This window comes from Elephas maximus, chromosome 19 (genome assembly GCF_024166365.1).
Source record: "Elephas maximus indicus isolate mEleMax1 chromosome 19, mEleMax1 primary haplotype, whole genome shotgun sequence".
NCBI lineage: Eukaryota > Metazoa > Chordata > Mammalia > Proboscidea > Elephantidae > Elephas > Elephas maximus.
The window spans coordinates 27,119,369-27,143,415 of NC_064837.1; the positions used below are offsets into that span (position 1 = coordinate 27,119,369).

Genomic DNA, 24,047 nt, shown 5'->3' on the forward strand with positions numbered 1-24,047 from the left:
CACTAATTAAGTCTTGTGACATCCCTTCTTGGCATGTATCGTACCACATATACACCTTTGTTGATGGATGAGCATCCATCTGTTTGTGTCTCATGTGTGCAGAAGTAACTCTGGTGTTCCTGTACATGTCCTCTACAAGGTCAGACTAGACCCTGAGCTGTATTGAAGAGTGCCTGTCTGGAATCACTGACCTCTTCCTACCTTTTCAAAGATAGCTTGTATTATTGCAGTTCACAAGGAGACACACACCAAAATTAAAAATCATTCTGCAGAAAGTGGCAGATTCAAGCAAGATTCAACAGTATTGTGGTTGTTTAAACCTGTTTGTGGGAAGAATATACTTGTTGTGTTTCCTATAGATATATGGAGCAACATTCATTGCATGCCTAGGCACTGTTAGAGGTACCAGGGATACAGATATAAAACCACAAAGTCACTACTCATCAGAATTATATTTTAACAGGAAGGCAGGGAATAAACAAATATATGACATGTCAGCTAGCATAAGGGCAGGGGTTGGAGCTGCTGACTAGTTGTTTTTCTTGTACTCTCTGAGTTTACAGGTAAAAGGTATATGAAAGGCCACTGTAGCATATTAAGTGAGTAGGCATTTCAGACACCTAGGATACATGGGTCCCACTTTAAAATACTGTCTTTTTGTAAAATCTAGCTTCCTGCTTTAATAGTTCTTTGAAGTTTAGTTTAACGCCATTAACTTAGAGAAAATTTTTTCGTACAACAGTCTTTTCATTCATTTCTGGCAGAACACTGTTTCAGCTAGTAGATCAAAAATGGGTAATATTTAGATGGATGCCTTTTGAACCAAAGCATTAAAATTATTTTTATGAATAATTTAAAAGAAAACATGGTTTTTGTTAGAGGTGTTAGTCTTATCTAACCCTAACTCTTTTTAGTTGTACTTTGTTCTCATGAAAGTGGTGTCATCTTTTGTTTGAAATCTGGATACCTTAGACTGAGCTGACCAGTAAATGTTAGTTTGAAACTGACTAGTAAGTGTTACTTGGAACTCTAGGCAGAAAAATTTGTCCCTTCCCATAGCATGGAGCTGCCTCAGTGGATAGAACTGTATTTGTTTAATGATCAGTTCTACTCCTACTCCTTCATAGAAGTCTATCCAGTCATAATCCAGTGCTCTCCTATAATTGGCTAGTGGAATTTACTCACCTTTATCATGTGGCTGTGTGTCTGGTTAGGCCTTCCCTTTACTGTGTTTGCACATTACCACTGTCCATTGCACCTTACATTTTTGTCAATTAGAGACCTTTCCTCCTTTTCCTTGAGTGAAAGGAAACATTCTTAGGCACAGTGTCATTTATCATCAGTGTCATTTTGGTATTACGAAAGGCTGTTTTTTGGTGTTCAGCAGTTTAGGCTTTATCAAGAGCCAGACCCTATTCCACTTAGGAGGACTTCTGATATATGTGGATTACAGATTATTTGGTTGTTTTGCAGCAGATTATAAATCATGTAGGTGATGTCATCTACTCTTCAGACTCAGCATCACCTAACTCAACATCTAACCCCTTGTTAAATTCTGTCAGTTCAGCTTTCCTCAATGTCTGCGTCTCTATATCTTGTGTATCTGTTTCTCTCTATTGCTATCATCTAGTTTGGTTCCTAATTTCTTCTGCCAAAACCTCGTTCCACACCGTGGACCACCATTGTCATAGATACCTTACCAAGTAGATCGCTAATCATTTTATTTCTCTCTCTCCCTCATCCAACTTGAGCCGTCAGTGGCTCTCCATTGCCTACAGAACTAGGTAATGCATGGTTTTCTACAATTAACCTACCCTAGCAGACAGATATCCTGGTACTCTCCTAAGCGTACCAAACCTGTCAGCCATGTTGGATGCCTGGCTGGTTGCTGAATAAGCCCTGTACGGTCCATCTCTGTGCACTTCCTCATGCGTACCTTTCCCTTCTATTGTCCCATCTCAGGTTCTGCCTCCTCTGAAATCTTTCCTTTGATGTATCTTAACTTTTCCAGTGACCCACATTGTATTTTTTACATGTTGTATTTCTGATTATTCTGTCTCATATGAAAATCATTTTACATTTGCCTTGTCTTCTTTACCGTAATAGAAATGCAGGTAAGCAGTATGTATCTTGAGTGCCACAGTGCCTTCCTTGTTCTTGTTGCTGTTGTTAGGTGCCATCGAGTCTGACTCATGGACTCATGAGTGATCCTCATTCTTAGTAGGATCCCAATTCCTTAAACTGGCTACCTCTCTGACCTCACCTGTCGTGCTCTTCTCTCATTTACTAGCTTTACTCCTGTTATACTGCTCTTTTGCCACTGCACTTTAAACTCTTCTGGCCTTGGGGATTGTCTTGGTCATCTAGTGTTGCTATAACAGAAATACCACAAGTGGATGGCTTTAACAAAGAGAAATTTATTTTCTCATAGTCTAGTAGCTAGAAGTCCAAATTCAGGGCGTCAGCTCCAGGGGAAGGTTTTCTCCATTGATTCTGAAGGAAGGTCCTTGTCATCAGTCTTCTCCTGGGCTAGGAGCTTCTCCATGCAGGAACCCTGGGTCCAAAGGACACACACTGCTCTCGGCACTGCTTTCTTGGTAGTATGAGGTCCACTCTGGTAAGATAAAAGGTGGTGCAGGCCACACCCCAGGGAAGCTGCCTTTACATTGGATCAGGGAGGTGACCCTTAGTAAGGGTGTTACAATCCCACCCTAATCCTCTTTAACAGAAAATTACAATCACAAAATGGAGGACAGCCACAGAATACTGGGAATCATGGCCTAACCAAGTTGATACACACATTTTTGGGGGACATAATTCAATCTGTGACAGGCATTTATACACATCTGAATTGCTCTTCCACCCCGTCTTAACATGGCTTTTTCTTCTTGTCATTTTAAGTCTTTGCTCACATCTCACTTCCTCAGAGGCCATCCTTGATCACCCTATCTAAAATATTCTATCTCTGCCCTACTTTTCTTCATATTTGTTTGCTTGTTGAGCATCTGTTTTCTCCTTAGAATATAAGCTCTAACAGTATAACTACTTTGTCCCCTTCACTGCTGTACCCCAGCACTTAGAATAAACCCGTTGCCATCGAGTCAATTCTGACTCATGGCGACCTTATAGGACAGAGTAGAACTGCCCCCGTAGAGTTTCCAAGGAGTGCCTGGTGGATTTGAACTGCCGACCTTTTGGTTAGCAGCTGTAGCACTTAACCACTACACCACCAGGGTTTCCAGCAGTTAGAATAGTCTGGCTTAAAGGAGCTGCTCAGCTAGTATGTGTTGAAGGAATGAATGGATTCATGTATGTATAGATTATGCTTTTCCCATGGTGGGTGCTGGGTTGAATTAAGATGTGAGTTTACTGCATAGAGATGTAAGCATGGGGCTTTGTTACTATGTCTAGATGACTTAAGGTCTCTGGCTTGGGGACGTTAGATATAGTCTTCATTTGGGAAAGATGTTGGTTCTTCTAAAATTCTAAAGGACTAAGGAGAAAGCCATAGTTGGATTACTGTCATAGCAGTATTGAGGCCTGAGGCAAAATAAGTTTTAGAATTTAATTAAGAGAGCCTGGGGTTTTTGTGTTAAGGAGTTTGATGCCAGGAGTGTGAGGGTGGGCATTTTCCTTGCCTTTTTCTATTTGGGGACTAACCAGAAGCCAGATATATCTATAGAACAATCTTCAGCTTGTCATATTCCCAAAGCTGATATGAATTAGGTTAGGACTAGGTAAATTCCAGTAGTAAGGTGTGGAGTCTAGAAAGTGAGGATCTATGTATGGGAGTATGGGAGTAGGGGAGGTGATGATAGGATGGTTGGTAAGGGTTGGGGAATGGAGAAGTAGAGTAAGAAGAAGAGAAAGAAGATGGAACCAGACCGTTGCCAAATAGTGAACTGAACTTCAGAAATTAGTCTTATCTTCTAGGTAGTTGCCTACAGGAAGCTCTTTCTTGGTATAGCCTGCCCAACTGAAACACAGTGGCACATTTACAAGAAGCCTTACCTCAGAAATCATGCTATCAAAACAATTGTTCCAATGGAAAAAGGGGTTTGTGCTACAGAATTTCAGACTTGGAATAGTAGTTATCCACCCCCCACAGGAATTTAGCTACATTTGAAAAAAAGGTTAAGTGTATTGATATAAAACTTAAACATGTAATTTTGACCACATCAAGCTTTTGTACTCAAGTACAGGTCTTCCTCCAGAATTAGGGGCTTTTTGTTTATTTTCGCCCCTTATCAGTCATTGTTAGCATTAACAAAGCACAAAGCCACTCAAACAAAATAGCTGCATAGCAAAGGCAGTGGCCTTTTTTATTTTTCCTTAGAACTGAGATGCCGGCTTTACCAATTAAACTCTACGTAATACAAATCATGTATTCTGTAATTGATAGACAGTTCATACTGTAAAAAATCCTTGCTGTAGGAGAAATGTCTGTACTGATGTGAATTGAAGGCTGGGCTGAAATAGAAAGAGCATGGATGTAGGGATGATTTCTGGCCTCAGCAGCTGCTCTGTGACCTTGGGTAAGATATTGACATCCGGACTATCAGGGAAATGGAGGAAGGTGAGACACAGGAATAGGATTCAGTGTTTGACAATTAGGGATATTCATCAGAATTGCAAGCTAATCTATGCTACTGAATCAGAAGCCCAGGCATTCATTTTTGTATAGTTTGAAAAAGCTCCCTGAGTGACGTGATGATGAGGTTTCTTAGCCAGCCAAGGCGTGTGGGGCTAAATACCATTTTATTTTCTTTGCTAAAAAAATTCATGAAATATATTTGGTTGCATTTGTTTCATGAGCAGAGATGCTACTTTGATTTTGGCTTCTCAAGACATAACTCAAAGCTTTGAAATTGTGATTGACTTGCTTTAAGTTTTTAGTGCTGCCTTAGAAATACTAGCTTTTAGTAGAATTTTTACCAGGTCAGTTGAATTTAGAGTTGGAGATTAGGCAGCCACCAGGGGGCTCCAGTGAGGAGTTGTAAAAGTTTCCTTGAATCTCTTCTGGTAAATCCTCCAAATACCAGAGGATGTCCTTAATTTATTTATTGAGCTCGGACTTAGGGTCTAAAGACAGAAGATCTTGCCAATTTGGGTTATGTCCCTTTGGTTTTCTTTCCTTACAGTATCTCTTGAGAGATTTTTGGATTTATATAAAAACCTGTTACGTTAGCAAGTAAGTTTTCTGGAAATCCCACTTTCCCATTTCATTTTTGTTCGTTTTATGCTGTGCTTAGGAATCTTAATATAAACTTGTAACAACAGAAATGATATAAGATCTGCAGTCCTTAATATGTACTCTGTCAGGGGTACCTGATGAAATGCTAGACCATCTAGCGTAGGACACCGCTTCTTTGAATTAGGTACTTTGCACTTTACGTCACTGCTTGGGTGGCAGGTACATTTGTGGGTTCACAGTGCCTTTAACTAAATCTGGAATGGTCTTTTAAGTGTTAGGCTAATTCTAATTTCCTTTTACTCCCTTTAATACAAGCTAAGTTTGCTGTATCTACAAGAGTGATGATGAATTGGTTAGTCACACTTTTTAGAATCTGAAAGGGAAATAGTTAGCTGGACCTTTTGAGTCTTGCAAGCAACTTTAGAAACAAGGCATTTGTGCCTAGGCCGAGAATTTTTCCCCTTTATTACTGGTGTATTCACATTACCATTACTGTTTTAACTATTCAGGGAGGAATTTCTGCTTTAAAAATTCCTGAGCCATTGCAGAAATCTTCATTTCAGGGCAGTATATGTTTTTGGAAGTTCTGGGTCTCTCCTGGGAAGGTAGAGGAGTCTTGAAGATGAGTCTGTTTTCTAAAAGAACATAATCTAAGCACAAAGATATTTTGCGTGTAAAAAGCGAAGTTGTTTCTCCATTATGATAAAACTATCATACATTAAGACAGGCATGTCTGCTAAGACGTTATATATAGAGTTACGTGGATAATATGCAAGAGTTGTGGGAAGAATTTGAGGACATAACGTTGCATATACTGTCTCTCTCTACTGTAGGTCGAGTTGTGTTTAGAGTGCATCGAGTGGGCCAAATCAGAAAAAAGGACTTTCTTACGCCAAGCTTTGGAGGTATGCACCTAAATTAGTACTGAGCTCAAGTCTCTAGGCGTTAGACAGGCTCTGGATCTGAGTAACACCATCTTGAGCAAAAGTATCTTCAGCAACTTTGTATTAACCCAGGTACTCAGTGACTGTGGATAGTAGTCTCACTGAAGAGAATTGCCCTGGTTGAAGTTTTGAGACAGACCTGCTGCTTGGTTCAGAGGAATAAGCAGCAACATGGTAAAGTTAACAATCAGCCACTGACCGTGATAGAAGACAATACTGTGGCCTAGATCATTTCTTGTGGCGAATTTGATGCTATCATCGGGACTTGTATAATCAACAGTAACAGTTCTGTGACTGTCAATCTTTGATTTCTTTCTTTGACTTTTTTTTCTCCTTCCCATCAATCAATGGCTTTTCTCTTTCCCAGGCAAGACTGGTGTCTTTGTACTTTGATACCAAGAGGTACCAGGAAGCATTGCATTTGGGTAAGTAAGCTGGTAAAAATTAATAAAACAGCTGGCTAAATGAATGTATTCTGAACATGGTTACTCTTAGAAATTACTCATTAATGATTTATATTCTGCCTACTTCTAAGAAAGATTTAAAGTGGCTTACATTTTCCGAATCTATCATGGAAATATGCCGTTTGGAAATTCTATGAAACTGACTAGAGTTAATCTGCCAAATTTAGAGATCAAAAGGGGTCAGTTTTTAAGTTCTCTTGTATTAGGGGCAGCAAAATCTATCACATTGTAATAACTGAATTTTTTTCAGTGCCTGTCTTCATTTTGCATATAGCATCCTCTTAAGGTTCAGAGCTAGTTGTTTAAAAATGTTTTACTGGCTATCACATTCACTACATCTGTTTATAATTGTACTTAAAAATCCAGAAATTTAGTACAGGAATATATGGAAGCTGGAGTGGGCCAACCGAAGGCTTTTCCCTATGTGACCTTTGTTGTTTTGTTATTGTTTGGTGCTGTCGAGTTGTTTCCAACTCATAGCGGCCCTGTGTACGACAGAATGAAACACTGCCCAGTCCTGTGCCATTCTCACAATTGTTGCTGTGTTTGAGCCCATTGTTGCAGCCACTGTGTCAGTCCCTCTCATTGAAGGTCTTCCTCTTTTTCGCTGACCCTCTGCTTTACCACGCATGTTGTCCTCCAGGGACTGGTCCCTCCTGGTAACGTGTCCAAAGTATGTGAGACGAAGTCTTGCCATCCTCACTTCTAAGGAGCATTCTAGCTGTACTTCTTCCAAGACAGATTTGTTTGTTCTCCTAGCAGTCCACGGTATATTCAATATTTTTCGCCAGTACCTTAATGCAAAGGCATCAGTTCTTCTTTAGTCTTCCTTATTCATTGTCCAGCTTTCACAAGCATATGAGGTGATTGAAAATACCATGGCTTGGGTTATGCACACCCTAGTCCTCAAAGTGACATCTTTGCTTTTTAACATTTTAAAGAGGTCTTTTGCAGCAGATTTGCTTAATGTAGTGTATGGTTTGATTTCTTGACTGCTGCTTCCATGGGCGTTGATTGTGAACCCAAGTAAAATGAAATCCTTGACCACTTCAATATTTTCTCTGTTTATCATGATGTTGCTTAATCCTCCAATTGTGAGAATTTTTTTGTGGCCTTTAAGCACACTGAAATATTACCCTGCTCCTTGTTTTTTATTAATGGGTATATTTGAACTATGTCTTAGTTATCTAGTGCTGCTGTTACAGAAATACCACAAGTGGATGGCTTTAACAAGCAAATGTATTTTCTCTCAGTTTAGGAGGCTAGAAGTCCAAATTCAGAGCCCTGGCTCTAGGAGAAGGCTTTCTGTTTTCTGCTGGCTTTGGAGGAAGGTCCTTGTCTCTTGAGCTACTGCTTCCTGGTTCCTTGGAGATCTCCACATGTCTTGGCATCTATCTTAGCCCATGTCTCTCTCTGCTCACTTGTTTAATCTCTTTTATATCTCAAAAGAGATTGACTCAAGGTACACCCTGCATTAATCCTGCCTCATTAACATGGCAAAGGCATCCTATTCCCAAATGGGATTATAACCACTGGTATAGAGATTAGGATTTGCAACACATATTTTTGGGAGACATAATTCGGTCCATAACAGACTATTTTGCCCAGATGGAAAAACATGGATTTCATGGTCTGTTAAGTTGGGAAATTGCCAATATTTGATTTTTATCTTATAAAAATGGCAGTTTCATATGGCTCAACCTACTAATAGCATTTTTTTTTTTAGAAACAGTTTTGCGTTTATCTTAGGGAAAGGGGGACATTTTACAGTAATATATTTAACAACTACAAAGTGTTACATTCCATTAAGATACGTGGACAGGATTTCATTAATTAGGGTAGAAATTATGTAGAAAATATGGGAATTTGGGACATGATGAGACTACTCTCATTTTGGAGGGCCTCAGTGATCACCTCAGTGGTTATGCTTGCTTTCTTCTCCAGACAGACTGAGTTCTGTTTCAGCCCACGTTGGGGATTTGCTTCAGCTTTGTACGGGTACTTCTCTGTGTTCATGGTGACTTGGCTGTGGGAGCCCTGGAAGTAACATTCTCTTGCATCCCAGGGCCTTTCATGTTTATTAAAATTTTGAATGCTAGTTGGATATGACTACCCACTACCGCCACCAGCTCAGCAGTGAGATCAAATTTTTTTTGTTGTTATTGTTGAGAATATACACAGCAGAACATACACCATTTCTACCATTTCTACATGTATAATTTAGTGACATTGATTACACCCTTTGAGATGTGCAACCATTCTCCCCCTCCTTTTCTGAATTGTTCCTCTCCCATTAACGTAAACTCACTGCCTCCTAAGTACTAATAGCATTAAAAAAAAACAACAGCTTTATTGAGATATAATTTACAAACCATAAAATTCAGCCTTTTAAAGTACAGTTGTGGTTTTTAATATATTCTCAGAGTTGTGCAATTATCACTGTCTAATTTCAGAACATTTTCATCATCCCAGAAACGAACCCTGTGCCCATTAGTAGTCAGTCCCTGTTACCATGTTTTTATGGAAATAACATGTGCAGTATGCTTTTTTTGGCCAATTGCGCATCCCCCTCCCACAGTATTTTCCTAGGTGTGCTATGCGCATTATACGTGGGGGCACGCTGTTTACTACTGGATGTGTTATTTGCAAAAATACGGTAGTATCCCATCTCCCCTCCTCCCTCTGCCTTAGGCAACTGCTAATCCATTTTTTGTCTCTATAGATTTGTCTGTTTTAGAAATTTCATATGTTGGATTTTGTGGACGGGCTTCTTGCACTTAGCATAACGTTTTCAAGGTTCATTTATGTTGTGTTATAATATTGTACGTGTATACCACATTTATGTTGTGGTGTAATATTGTACGTGCATACCACATTTATGTTGTGGTGTAATATTGTACGTGTATACCACATTTTGTTTACCCATTCATCAGTTGATCGACATTTCGGTTGTTTCTACTTGCTGGCTGTTATGAGTAGTACTGCTTTGAACAGGTTTCGTGAAGATGTATGTTTTTAGTTCTCCTGGGTATATACCTAAGAGTGAAATTGCTGGGTCATATAGTAACTCCATGTTCAAATTTTTGAGGAGTTGTCAAACTATTTTCCAAAGCAGCTGCACCATCTTATAATCTTACCAACAATGTATGAGGGTTTCGGTTTCTCCACATCCTCGCCCAATGATTGTTATTGTCTATCTTTTTTACTTTAGCCATCTTGATGGGTGCGAAGTGATATCTCATTGGTTTTGATTTGAATTTCCCTAATGACTAATGATTTTGAGCGTCAGTCATGTGCTTACTGACCATGTATATGTCTTCTTTGGAGAAATAGTTATTCAAATTCTTTGCTTAATTTTTAATTAGGTTGTCTTTTTATTGTCTATTCTGGATGCAAGTCCTTTATTAGATATATGATTTGCAATTTTTTTTTTCCCATACTGTGAGTTTTTCACCTTCTTGATGGTGTCCCTTGAAACATGTTTTAATTTTGATTAAGTCCCACTTATCTTTTTCTTTTCCTTTTGTTGCTATGCTTTTGATATATCTAAGAAACTAATTTGAACCTGGTTCCTAATCCAGAGTCACAAAGATTTACTCCTGTGTTTTCTTGGGGAAGTTGTATAGTTTTAGCTCTTACCTTTAGGTCTTTGGCCCATCTTGAGTAAATTTTTGTATATGATGTGAGTCTGTTTGGATTTGATACCCTTTTCTGTCTGAATGGGAGAGCTAGTTCCAGTGGAGAGTCACACTGCACTGAAATCTTAGGAATAAGTTTATAGACCTCTCTGCTCCGGTGTTGTCCTTAGGATGCAGGAAACTTCGAAGAGATCTGTATTTATCTTTTGGAAGATGGCATGTTAGTGGGAAGTTTAATTTCATTATGGGGCCTAATAGGTAATCTGTTTTTGAGTTCAGAGAGGTTTATCTTGGCTGTTTTTAGGAGGTTGAGAGAGTGAGATGTTATGGTAATAAGGTATTAAGATTATGGTTAACATAGGAGTGTGTATCTTTTCCTTTTCCAGGTTCTCAGTTGCTGCGGGAGTTGAAAAAGATGGATGACAAAGCCCTTCTGGTGGAAGTACAGCTTTTAGAAAGCAAAACATACCATGCTTTGAGCAACCTGCCGAAAGCCAGAGCTGCCTTAACCTCTGCTCGAACCACAGCCAATGCCATCTACTGCCCCCCTAAATTGCAGGCCACCTTGGATATGCAGTCAGGTAACACCGGCAGCTAGCCGTGGGATACATTTTCATAGATCACATCTTAGAGGTGGAAGGAACAGGGCTTGGGGCTGGAGAATAAAATCAGCTCAAGCTTCTCAAATTCCCTCAAAGGACCACGTAGAAGGCTACCTTTCTTTTACTGAGCCCAGCTATTTCTTTTCCTATCATCTTGCTATTAACTTCCTAAAATATATTAAGAACGTGCGTATCAGTGGTTGACCAGGTAACCTGATTGTTGGAGCTGAGACCCTAGAGAAGTCTCACTTGAGTTTAGAAAAACTCCCTTCCCTTTTAACCACTCAGGACTAAGCACTTCTTTCCGTGATTGGGCTAACCCAAGTCAGTTGCCACTTGGAGTCTTTTGTAAAGTTTGTTGGACTTTTCCGAAGGACCTTAGATCAGGGTGGAGGAAAGGTAACCTCGGTTTCAGCCAAGCATAGTGGGTAGGTTTCTGATGGAGTGTGTGAAAGTTGGGGCCAAGAGACAATGGGTCGGCAGGGGAATGCTTTTCTTACGTCCAGCAGCTTTTTTACTGGAGACATCATTGTTGCGGGAGCACTGGAATTGAGGGCCAAAGGCGGTAGTTTAAGCCTTGGTTTTATCTCTGCACTCTTTGTTTCCTCATCTGTAATAGATAACACCTGCCTTTTGGGGTGTCTGCGAGGCTCAAAATGTCATGTTTGTAAGCTATAAAGTCCTAAACAAAGAGATTGGTAGCACAGTAATATTATTTTGTAGTAGTAGAAGCCAGAGTCATTCTGTAGTTTTGAAAAGAAGTTATTCAGTGGTGTGCATATTTTATATTTTGTTATGGATGCTATTACGATTTCAGTCTCATTTAGGCTCTTAGTGCTCCAGAATCCAGAATCAGAACTTCCTAGGTTGAAACTTCAGTTCTTTTTCTGTCAATTTCTAGCTGTGTGACTTGGACAACTTACTTGTCTTTAACTTTAGTGGTGATAGTAATTATGCCTCCTCATAGGATTGTAATCAGGATTAAATGAGGTGATGAATGTAAAGTTGTTATCAGTGTCTCACTTTAACTAAATATTGACAGTTTATTTAAGCCCCTAGTCTATTAAATCTGCTCACTTCCTTCACGGTCAGGAGATGGACTTGCATCCTACTTTTCCGAGGAAATAGAGGCCATTCTTATGTGAACCCTGTCTACTCTTTTCAGATTTGTATCACTACCCATTTTTACTCCTTACCGAGAGTAATTCTTCAACCTGTCGTTTTGTTCCATTCTAAGTCTTTCCACTTGGATCTTACCTCTCAGTCTTTGAACTGTCCCAGCTGAAAAACTTCAGCCCTTTCTCCGTATTTAATTTGCTGTCTTCCCATTCTCTGTCAAGATTTTTAAAAAAGTTGAAAGTGTCTCTATTGACTCCTTGAGAGAAAAAAAATCAAGAATTCCCTTATAATCTCTGACTTTTGGGAGGAATTTGACTCTGTTAAGCAGCCTCAACTTCTTTGACATCATTGTCTTCTTGGTTCTCCTTCTTTGGGTAATTGTTTCTGTGTTGCTTTGCTATTTCCTCTTTCTTCTGACTGCCCATTAAATGTGAGTGTTCCTCAGTGTTGCTGTCTTAGTTCTTTTCTGTTCTCCCTCGTTTCCTGTCTGATCCCATGCCCTCGCATGACTGAAGGGGGACCTCTAGTAGCTCCCTTCTCTCCTGAATTCCAGATCCAGGTTTCTGGCTGCTTAATAGACGTGTACACCTCAGGGTCCCAGAGATATCGCAGGCTCAACATATGAAAAACTAAGTTTATTATTCAAATATCCCCCGCCCAGCTGTTCTTTCTGCATTTACCGTCTTAATTCATGGTACTATTATTGTTAGTTGCTCCAGCTATTGTCTTCGGAGTAATTTGGACTTCTTCCTATCTTTTATCCCTAATGTCCTGTCAGTTACCAGATCTGTTTCCAGATTTGACCTTTCTTTTCCCTCTCTACAGCCACTGCTCTAATTATTATAGTTAAAGCCTAGACCACCCGAGTAGTATTTTGCTGGTCTAACCATCCATAGTCATTTTTCTAGCCCATCCTCCTTATTGGGCCCCAAAATCACTTTCCTGAAACACAGATTTAGTCATGTAATTCCCTTGCATAAAATCCTCCAGTTGTTCCCCTTTATCTCCAGGCTTGATTTTATTTTAATGTGACATTCGAAAGAAAGCCATGTTTTCCTTTTCATTCTCATCTCTGGTTTTCAAGTGACTTCATGTTCTCTGGGTACTCCATGCTATTTCCTGCTTTTCTGTGTTATTTTATATTTTGTCTCTTCTCCTTGGAATTCTGCTTTTCACCTTGCCACCTTGGCAAACTCCTATGCATCCTTTCAGATCCAGCTCAGATGTCTCTTCTGTAACCCCTCCTCTGTACCTTCTTTGCTTTTAGGCTTCCTGACCAAAGGTATATACTCTTATACATGTTATGGAACTAATCTCCTTGTGTTCTGTTTTGGTGACCATCTTTCCCACCAGTCTGAACTCCCTTGGGGTCCTTGTTCATATTTATTTCCTCTACAGTAGCTACTTCAGTGCTTGGCACATGGTTGTTGTTTTTGTTGTGTGCCATTGAGTCAACTGCGACTCATAGTGACTCTGTATGACAGAGTAGAACTGCCCCATAGTGTTTCCTAGGCTGTAGTCTTTACGGGAACAGATCACCTGGTCTTTTCTCCTGCAGAGTGGCTGGTGAGTTTGAACTGCTGACCTTTTGGTTAGCAGACGAGCACTTAACCATTGCACCACCAGGGCTTCTTTGGCCTGTGGTAGACTCTTGTTAATATTTGTGTTGAGTGATGTTCCTTTTTTTTTTTTTTTTTAATAATAAACCTCCAACCATGACGTTCGTAATCCTTATGTGGCCCCTGTTTACTAATGTGTTTGGGAAAAGAATGCACTAGTTTTTGGGCCTTACCTTACTTTTTTTTTTTATCAGACTTATTTTTGGCTCTGGCCTGTTCTCTCCTAGCTCTGGATTGGGGGATATAGAAAAATGGGAATTTGTCTCGTTTAGTTTAGCAGAGTTAGTAGTTCATTGGCTGTTCTCGAGAGGGCTTTCCTTGACTACAAAGGATAGGCTTTCTCCAGCCCTCTGTAGTTAAGAATAGAAGTAGAAGTTGCTGACTCCTCCTATTTCAAAATGGAAAGCTTTTTCGATAGGGTGAAGGGGCTTGGGGACGGCGCCTATCACTCAGTAAATGTTTATTAAATCAGAAGTTCCCTGCTGGCGTCCTAGGTACCCAGGTATGGTACAGGTGGGTTAATGTTGTACTGAAACATCGATCCCTTGACTCACATGGAAGCATCCTTTTGGTTTTACTGCAGTATGCTAAGTATTTTTTCCCATGTACCTTGATATGAAAAATGTTGAGAAGCACTATGGTAAATATTTGGATGGGGCTGAGGTCTGTAACCTCATAAGCGGCTGGCGCAGAGTTAAAGCTGATAATATAGAAGTATAGAATCTTAGTGTTTAGATGCCTCCCAGGCTGTAAAGAACTAATTTTTATGTTATCCCAGGTTGGAAGTAGTAATAGCAAGTTCAGTCGGAGTTAAGCTCACTGGGAACAGTCCAACTTCTTCATAGTAGAGGATTGGTTAGGTGAAGTACAGTGGATCAATCTGAAGAAATACTGCTTAGCCATGTAAATGTAATGGATTTGGCATCATGTGAAATCTGTACACTGATTGCATCTAGGCAAAAGCATATCCATAAATGACAAATATCTGAAATGAGGCTATGAAAGGCTGGGGTTTTTTCCCCTCCATGAAAACTGCTTAAGTATAAGAATGGCAAGCTCAGCTGAGCTATCTTAAAAAAATGGTTGATCTTATTAAAACAGGCCATTCAGACAATCTAGGGATGTTTAGGTAAATTTCCTGACCTGTGACGGTGGTGATGTCATGGGGGATAAACTGGCCTTTTCCAGTGTCTCGAAGCAGGACTAGAGTGGTGACAGAAGCATAGGAGAAAGATATTACAGCATATGATGTGAAGACCCCCCTGAAATTGAGTCTCTTAACTTTTTAGAGAGTGTATATTGGCAATTTGGGAATCTGATATGGAGCAGGGAGGGCCAAAGATACGGGTGCCACTAAATGACTATGACTTTGGTCAGGTCCTTTATCCTCTCCTGACCTCATCTGTAAATTGATGGGGTAGGACTAGATGTCTCAGGTCCTTCCCAGCTCTGATCTCTTATGGTTCTATTTTATATGATTCTTACTCCTTTCTTATCAATGCACAGGTATTATCCATGCAGCAGAGGAGAAGGACTGGAAAACTGCATACTCATATTTTTATGAGGCATTTGAGGGTTATGACTCCATCGATAGCCCCAAGGCCATCACATCTCTGAAATACATGTTGCTGTGCAAAATCATGCTCAACACGTAGGTGCACCTTAATTCTGGGATAGCTTTCTGCCGTGGCAGAGGTGGCTTAGGCAGGGGGGTTGGCAGTTACAGCAGCGGCAACTTCTGGGCCGGTTAGGGTAGAGTGGGGTGGATTGGCGTCGTTCCACAGCACTTTTGCTTACTATTCTTCAGAATTAGGGAGACAGATTTTAGAAATCCTCTTTTCAACCCCCCTTGGAGAGGTTCCCCTCATCCTGCAAATATACTGTCACAGCTGCTGAGCGTAGGACAGAGGGTCAGGAAGTGGCTTACAGACCAGTGTCAGCCTACTGGGGCACTTAGAAGAGGTTTGAAAAAGTAGACAAGAGAAAGTATGATATTAGTCAGATCCTTTTGTAAGGAATTTACAGAACCATTCATACTCTTTTGGGAATAAATGAGGTCGTGACTGGGACTGTCTTTGGATTTTTGGGTTACAAGGGATTTTGTTTTAATAAGACCTGTTATACTGGAATTTGACTTATGCTGCCTGTTGACTCTAGTATTTTGGGTAGGTTTGGTACAGCTTTCTCTTGAACACTGGAGCTTTTGTACTCTTCAGTGATGAGTTTTGGCCCAGAGTAAAGAAAGCCTAGTTTCCACTGTGTGATGGGCATATGGGTCTAGGGGTTGGGGTTGATTATCTCTGTGGGCAGTCTTCTTAGTGGTAATCTGGGGAAAAGACATTTGCCTAAGACCTATACTTAGAAGTATATCACCCTGGATCCTTTGACCAAGTATGTTTATTTTTTTTCTAGCCCAGAAGATGTCCAAGCTTTGGTGAGCGGGAAGCTTGCACTTCGGTATGCTGGGAGGCAGGTAGGGAATACCTTGACTCCAGTTCTGATTTCTACTCACTCCGAGTCCAGCATGTTGTGCGGTGAGACCAGTGCTCGTGAGGTCTCCATTCTACTCTCTCTTTTTTTTCTTTAATGAGATTTACTGTAAGAGAACTAGATCAGGTATAAGAAGCTGGTTACAAGGCGGTGGTGTTGTATGCTGTCAGGTTAGTTCTAACTTATAGCGACCCCACGTGACAGAGTAGAACTGCCACATAGGGTTTTCTTGGCTGTCGTCTTTATGAGATCCTCAGGTCTTTATTTCACAGAGCCTCAGGGGAGGTTCAAACTGCCAACCTTTCAGTTTGCAGCTGAGCGCTTAACCATTGCGCTGTCAGGGCTCCTTTCTCCCTTATTTTTTTTTTAACTTTTTTTTCCCCTTAAGCTCAGTCAGTGTGTTTTCTAATCTATTAAATTCTTGGTCTGGAAAGTCAGTGTTTGATGAGTGCGACTTTTGAGAGTAAATAGTTGTAACCCGTATAAAGGTGATAATCTGAACTGTCTCCTCTTTGTACTTTGCTTGAGTCCTACTAGTAAAGTAAAAAGTCATCTTTCTGAATTTCAGACGAAATTGCCTCTGAACAATACACAGATTGGCTCTCTCTCTTTGGAGAGATGATTTTCTTTTTTTCTAAATATGATTTTTCATCAGAAAAACAGTTTCAGATCAGTTTGTAGTTTGGACCACAAGAATGCTTATGAATATGGTGAAAGACTACTCTCACTGGAACTAGAGCTAAGCAGACAGGTCAGAGAGGTCACAGCCCAGGACAGGTCAGGTAACTAGTAAATGGTGGAGTCAGAGTTTGAACGTGGGTTATCTGTCTCTGAGCTCCAGGCCTTTCTCGTTACGATGTTTGTTCCATCTGTAGGGCACATGCTAGAGACAGATGACACTAGTGATAAGTCTTGCATGGTTCAGTGTGCTGACCAGGACACACCATTCTTATTTTAGTACCTATGTTAATACAAGAGTTGCTTCTCTGGTCCTTTGTATCTTGATGACAGCTTTTGAGCAAGGGTTGGGCTGATGTCCTAGAAAGATGAGTGTTGTAGTGTTTGCAGAGTGGAGACCTGATAGCTTGGGCGGGTGCCTTTTATAACCAGGTTGGAAGTTGCCGTTAGCCATTGATTTTGTACCTTCATCACTCCATGGAATTTTTTTTTTTTTTTAAATAGTTTTTAATCAACAGTCTACCTAAATCCACTAATTTTACTCTGTGGAATTTTAACATTTAGTCTAATACATAGAATTTTGAAGCCTCAACCCTAATAACCAAACCTAGCATACTGAATCTTGACAAAGTACAGGTATAATGAGGCCTAAGGACAAGAAGGGGTTTGGGTGGGCTTGGGGATAAGGAGTCTTGGAGGAGGAGGGAAGAAATTACAGTTCTGTGGATAATTTCACTTTTAGCATGCCATCTTTGGAGAATGCTGTGTCAGGGTCGATTTCTTTTGGCAGTCCTCTGTTTCCCAGTGTTTTGAAGTCACCTCAGATTTCAAAGGGAAAATGGTTGGCACATAGTGGTATTCTTTTAACTTTGCTTCCCAGACTTCTGAAGACGACCGATGGTGGGGCAGGCTCTTCCTTGCAGCCAGAAGTGGTGTGGACATAGCATACTGCTTCTGCTTATTTGGTGGGATGTGAACGTGCAGGATTGATCGCTTGACACTGTCTCTATTTTCAGACAGAAGCATTAAAATGTGTGGCTCAGGCTAGCAAGAACAGATCACTGGCAGATTTTGAAAAGGTGAGCATGGTATTGGGCTGGTAGGGAAGGGGTGGAGGAGAGGTGCTGAAACATCTTTGCATTGGTGAGGCATTTAAGCACTTTTTAAAGAGCTTTTTATTTTGAAATAATTATAGTTTCATAGGAAGTGGCAAAAATAGGACGCAGTGATCCCTTACACCCTTCACCTAGTTTCCCCCCATGGTTGCATCTTACATAATTATAATACAGATCAAAACCAGGAATTAGTTAAGCACTTTTGTACAATGATACTTATATGTGTTGTCATACCTCATTTATATATAGTACTTTTCAGTTTAAAAAGTTACTTTTGTTATCCTTTTTTCATCGTAATTTTTCACAACAAACCTATCATTTGCATTTTATGGTTGAGGGAACTGGCATTCAGAGAGGATGCCCAAAGTCTACAAATAATAAATGTCAGGGTTTGACTCCAGGCCTAGTGCTTGTTCCACAAGGCACATTCTCTGGTATTCCTTCAGCTCCAGAAATGCCAGGTCTGCTGCTCCTCTGGATAAAAGAGTAGTCTTGATGTGTACATGTAGGTAGAAAGAAACTTCCTCAGGATGATGTTCTGTGCTTTCTGTGACTCCTGTGCCTTTCATTCATTGTTTTGGAAATTTTGAAAAGGGAGAAAGTTTTGTCTAAGTTTTAGGGTGAGAACTGTATATTCTTATTTGAACCTCTGTCCTCATTGTCTGAGAATAATGACCAACTTAATAAAAACAAAACCTTGATCCAGAAAGAAAAATTTAGTGTGGATAGAGAGTAGACCACATGGTTCTGATTGTCCCCAAGACTCATTATCTTCCTGGGGGTTTCTTGCCAATTCCTGTCCCCTTACTTGGCATGATTTGCATGCTCCCCTTAACATATTCCACAGCTGACATGAGGCTGGGATATTGAGATCATGAAGATGATTAAAAAATGGTTGCAGCAGTACATTGATAGGGAGCTGCCAGAATTTCAAGCCGGATCCAGAAGAGGACATGGAATGAGGGATATCTTTGCTGATATCAGGTGGATCTTGGGCAAGAGCAGAGAATACCAGGAAGAAGTTTACCTGTGTTGTATTGACTATGTGAAGGCATTGGACTTGTGTAGATCCTAACAAATTACAGGTAACATTGCGAAGAATGGGAATTCCAGAACACTTAATTGCATTCATGCAGAACCTGTATTTAGACCAAGAGGCAGTCGTTCTAACAGAACAAGGAGATACTGCGTGGGTTAAAATCAGGAAAGGTGTGCATCAGGGTTGTGTCCTTTCACCATACTTATTCAAAATAATCCGAGAAGCTGAACCATACGAAGAAGAACATGGTATCAGGATTGAAGGAAGACTCATTAACAACCAGCAATACTCAGATGATACAGCCTTGCTTGCTGAAAGCGAGAAGAACGTCAAGCACTTACTGATTGGAGATCAGAGATTACAGCCTTTGGTATGGATAACACCTCAGTGTAAAGAAAACAAAAATCCTCACATCTGCACCAATAAACAACATCAAGATAAATGGAGAAAAGATTGAAGCTGTCAAGGATTTCATTTTACTTGGATCCACTATCAACGCTCATGGAAGCAGCAGTCAAGAAACCAAGCAACGTATTGCATTGGGCAAATGTGCTGCAAAAGACATCTTTTAAAGTGTTAGGAAGCAGAGATGTCACCTTGAGGACTAAGGTGCACCTGACCCAAGCCATGGTGTTCTCAGTCACCTCAGGTGTGCGAAAGCTAGACAATGAATAAAGAAGACCAAAGAAGAATTGATGCCTTTGAATTGTGATGTTGGTAAAGAATATTGAACGTACCAGGGACTGCCAGAAGAACGAACAATCTGTCTTGGAAGAAGTACAGCCAGAATGCTGATTAGAAGCGATGATGGTGAGACTTTGTCTCACTTTGATCATGCTAACAGGAGAGACCAGTCCCTGGAGAACGACATTATGCTTGGTAAAGTAGAGGGTCAGCAAAAAAGAGGAAGACCCTCCACGGGATGGATTGACACAGTGGCTGCAACAGTGGGCTCAAACAGCAATGATTGTGAGGATGGTGCATGAGCGGGCAGTGTTTCTTTCTGTTGTTTTCATAGGGTCACTGTGAGTCAGAACTGACTTCACAGCACATAAAACCACAACTAAAGGTAAACAAGTCACATACGTGAATAAACAGTCTAGATTATTTTACCTCAAAGTATGTTAGATGAAACACTTCTACTGATAGTGCTTCTTTGGACAAAAGTGTTCTGTGGATAGATCTTTGGGGTTAAACAAAATTAGAAAGGTGTTTTGTTTTCTTTTAACAGCACAACTGTACTCTGCCGATACTCCTCATAAAACACCAAGAGCTAGTTGTGGAATTCAGCATTTCCCATTATATAATCTCAGAATCCTTTTTTTTTTCCTCCCCATGAAGACCCTGTTTGTTCTGTAGAATACATGTTGAGAAATGCTTATAGTTAGTTTGGCTTACAAGCTGAACTGCCCTTGGGCTTACATGGTCTGAGCTGTCCACATGAGGCTTTCAGAAGGAGAGATGATGCCTAGAGTGTGTCCACGGACTCTTAATTCTTGGTATACCTTTTCATCTGCTGTCTATCCTGGGTTTACTTTCATCTCAAAAGCCCCAGTTCTTTACAGTCAACCATGTAGTCACAAGGGCCAGCAGCCTACTTAGGAACTCAGGAGTAGCTAGACTTTAAAGTACTTCTTTGTGCCAATGTCTGCGACTGGCTCTTTTGGCAGGCCCTGACAGATTACCGGGCTGAGCTCCGGGATGACCCAATCATCAGCACACACTTGGCCAAGTTGTATGACAACCTGCTGGAACAGAATCTGATCCGAGTCATTGAGCCTTTTTCCCGAGTACAGGTAAAAGCCCACCTGGGCACCTCGTAGCCTTCTCTGGGGGGAGGAGGAGTTCTGGCCAGCCATCCTCACTGAAGCTGCCTCTGTTGCCACATCTGTCCAGAATAGGAACTTGCTTCCAAGGGCGTGTCTGGTGGGCAAGAGGCCACTAAGTGCATGGGCTTCTCTTGATGGGGAAAAAGAGTTGGGGAGAAGGATGCTGTGGGGTAGAGGCTGTGAGACTGCCCCCTGCTTGTGTCTTGAGTGTGGTTTCCTCCTTTTACAGTCACTGCTCACGTGGTAAATGTTTTCTACGTTGGGTGTGTGGGGCAAGAGTGTGTTTATTGTCTGTAGTGATGAAGGGCAGATGGATACCACAAGAGTCCTAAAGCACAGCTAAGAGAATCTGGCCCTACAGAGACTTCCAGCAGGATTTCGAGAGAGACAGCAGTCTCCCCCTCCTTTCTCAATTGGAGGCCAAAGTAAAACTTTCAGTGTTGGTGTCTCTCTACTTTCCTTTTAGATTGAACACATATCTAGCCTCATCAAACTCTCCAAGGTAAGGAGTCCTGAGGCTGTCCTGGGGGTAGGATGGGGAAAGGGTTGTGCGGAGGGGCTGGCATTTGTACCTCATGGGCCTTGTTGGAAAGCTCCCAAGCTTCTCTCATTGGGGACTGGGGACCCTGGGCTCAGAGCTGGAGTTTCATTGTTGCTGTTTTGTTTTTAGTACATCCCCCCAATAACCCTTTAGGCAAGGTCTTTGTGTCAGTCTGATCCTTGGCAGTGGATACTGGTCCCTTTAATCATATGCTTTGATTTTAGGCCGATGTGGAAAGGAAATTATCGCAGATGATTCTTGACAAGAAATTTCATGGTGAGTAACGGTGATATAGGTGAGGGGGCTGGTGGTGACGAGCTGGCTGAAGAAGCCTCATGCCCTTGTTTATGTTTAAAGATAACGTTCCGCTTCTTTCTCCTGGTGGTTCCCTGGGGTCCTTGCCTCTCCCAGCCCTGTGATTAGACTGTATCATAAGGCTGCGCAAACAAAGCAGGGAGAGGAGTTCTCTTTTCCTCCCTTTCTGGAAAAAGTGAGGAAGTTAGGGCTGCCTCTCAAATGCTTTTGTGTCTGATCCGTTCTTTTACCTTGGTTGTTCTTGTGTTTCTTGCAGGGATCTTGGACCAGGGGGAGGGCGTCCTGATTATTTTTGATGAACCCCCAGTAGATAAAACTTACGAAGCTGCTCTGGAAACAATTCAGAACATGAGTAAAGTAGTGGATTCCCTCTACAACAAAGCCAAGAAACTGACCTAGGTGAGTGCTGGCTCTGGGACGCAGGGCCAGGGGCAGCGCTGTCTTCTGCCTGTGGAGACGGAAAGCCTCGTCGTGTCCTCGTGGCCTCCCCGATTGACGCTGCTCTGTCTTCTCTTGCAGAGTTGGATCTGTAGCGGTCCTTTGGAGAGTGTGTGTGGCAGGAGAGTGAAACCTTTGGGGAAAATGCTAGGAGATTTTTTTTCTTTTTGTTCTACTTTTCGCTCGGAAAGTTTTTTAAATCCTCATTTGGTACATCTGTGTTCCAGTCAATAGGTGTGCCAGTTTTCATGTAATCTTTACTGGCCCAACTTGGGAGCGGGAAATTGCCTAAAAAAAAAAAGAAAGAAAGAAAAAGGAAACAGAAAAGGTTATTCTAAATAAAAGGAAAAAGGCTTACACTACCTAAAGCTGTGCTCTCTGCCTCCTGGGAGAGGGCCGCAAAGCCGGGCACTCTGCCAGCCACTGGGGGTGCTGATCCAGCCGCTGGGCGTCACCTCTCCTCTTCAGAATTGGGTGTTTGCAGACCATCAAAAGCAACGACTTTTTATTCTGTTTGTACTGAACCAAAACAAACAACTGTGTATAGACTGCTATTTTCTTTTTTATTTGAAATGAGGCGTTTCGGTGTTCTTTCCCCTGCCATACGGCCTGTCCACCCGCCCCTCCCCGACATTGGCTCCAGCAGACTGGCCGGAAGGTCCCGCCGCCGCCGCCGCAGCATCAACAGCGCAGCAGCAGCAGCAGCAGCAGCAGCACCTACACGGCTCCGCTCTGACCTGTGAAGGAATGGGGACTAGGCCAGGAGCTGGTGCCTACCGCGGCCACACAGGGAGCAGTGTGGGCCCTCAGCCCCCAGGGGGCCTGCTGTGCATGTGGCTTCTTTTTTAACACAGTAAACTAGATTAGACGTCAGTGTTTTAATTGCCCTTCTCTGCTTTGTTCTCTCTCCCTTCTCTTTCCCCTGTGTCAACCAGGAGACCATCACCTGTCTCTTCCCCTCCCACTGCCCCCTCCAGAGGAGTCAGGCTGTCTGCCACCCAACAGCTTCTCTCCCTGTCCCACTCCTTTTGCTGTCACATGGATTTATTCCTTTTTTAAACAGTGAACATCGGAAATGAGACTGTGGGGTGTGGTTTTTTTAATTTTTCTTGTTGGGTTTTCGAGCAACCTCGTGTCCCCTCTCCCAGGGAGCTTCTTAATTTACCTCTTAAAAATCACCCGGGTGGGATGGGAGGCAGAGCGCTGTAATGCAGCATGCTTTGTTGTATGACGAGGTGGCCCTAGTGGGCTGTCATGCCATGGGGGCAGGTAAGCTTCTGCACCTTTGTTGTGCTCAACTATATTTCCTTTTTCGTTTCCTCTTTGTCTTCTCTTTTTTCCTCTCTCCCTCCTCCTGTCTCCTTTCTGCTGGTCTCCTTTTCTCTTCCCTTTCTCAGATTATCCTACCAGGTTTTCTTAATAAATTTATATTTTGTAAAAGGATTTTGTTGTACCAGGTTTTGCATCCTTACCAAATCTGACTGGCTTTTACTTTCCTCTCCACAATCAGGTTTTTGTTCGCAACATCTTCTCTCCCCATCATGTCCAGTCACTGTTTTGGTTTTGGCACCATCAATATCAAATGTACAAACGGTTCTTGCTAACCAACACCAGGTATATCTGATGTTCAGATGAGTTCCAATAAAAATAATTTTTTTTTCAACTGTTGTCCTTTCTTGAGTGTTGGGGAGCTTCTGAGCAAGTCCAGCCAGCTGTATGTAGCCCAGCAGTAGCCTAGCCCTCTAGACTGGCCTGAAGTTCTCCTGTTTCATTTGCTTAGGCAGACCCTTAGCCAAATCCGGGGTAAAGTGCAGGGCTTTGGGCAACGAGTTGGTCTGTGAGGCCTAAAATTTGCAATGGTGTTAAGGTATCTTTCCCTTTTTCCAGTGCAGTGTGGTCCAGTGAGGACATGAGGGCTGGGGGCGGTAATAACCTCTGAGCCTGTTGCTCATCTGCACCGTGAGGATGATGCTTTTGTGGTAGGTAACTCAGGTGAGAAGGTGATGAGGTAATGGAAGTGCA

General features: G+C 41.6%; 1 protein-coding gene across 1 annotated transcript in view; it reads left to right on the forward strand.

Moving 5' to 3' along the window:
* Positions 1-23,679, forward strand: part of PSMD11 (proteasome 26S subunit, non-ATPase 11) — a 32,935-nt gene extending 9,256 nt beyond the window's left edge. Inside the window, exons 4-14 of the mRNA XM_049859947.1 lie at positions 6,028-6,099; positions 6,506-6,563; positions 10,627-10,821; positions 15,087-15,231; positions 15,993-16,053; positions 17,765-17,827; positions 20,573-20,698; positions 21,198-21,233; positions 21,497-21,548; positions 21,844-21,986; positions 22,107-23,679. Coding sequence (XP_049715904.1) covers positions 6,028-6,099; positions 6,506-6,563; positions 10,627-10,821; positions 15,087-15,231; positions 15,993-16,053; positions 17,765-17,827; positions 20,573-20,698; positions 21,198-21,233; positions 21,497-21,548; positions 21,844-21,986 — 951 coding nt within the window. The 3' untranslated portion in view covers positions 22,107-23,679. The remainder of the gene's footprint in view (positions 1-6,027; positions 6,100-6,505; positions 6,564-10,626; positions 10,822-15,086; positions 15,232-15,992; positions 16,054-17,764; positions 17,828-20,572; positions 20,699-21,197; positions 21,234-21,496; positions 21,549-21,843; positions 21,987-22,106) is intronic.
* The last annotated feature ends 368 nt before the right edge of the window (positions 23,680-24,047 follow it).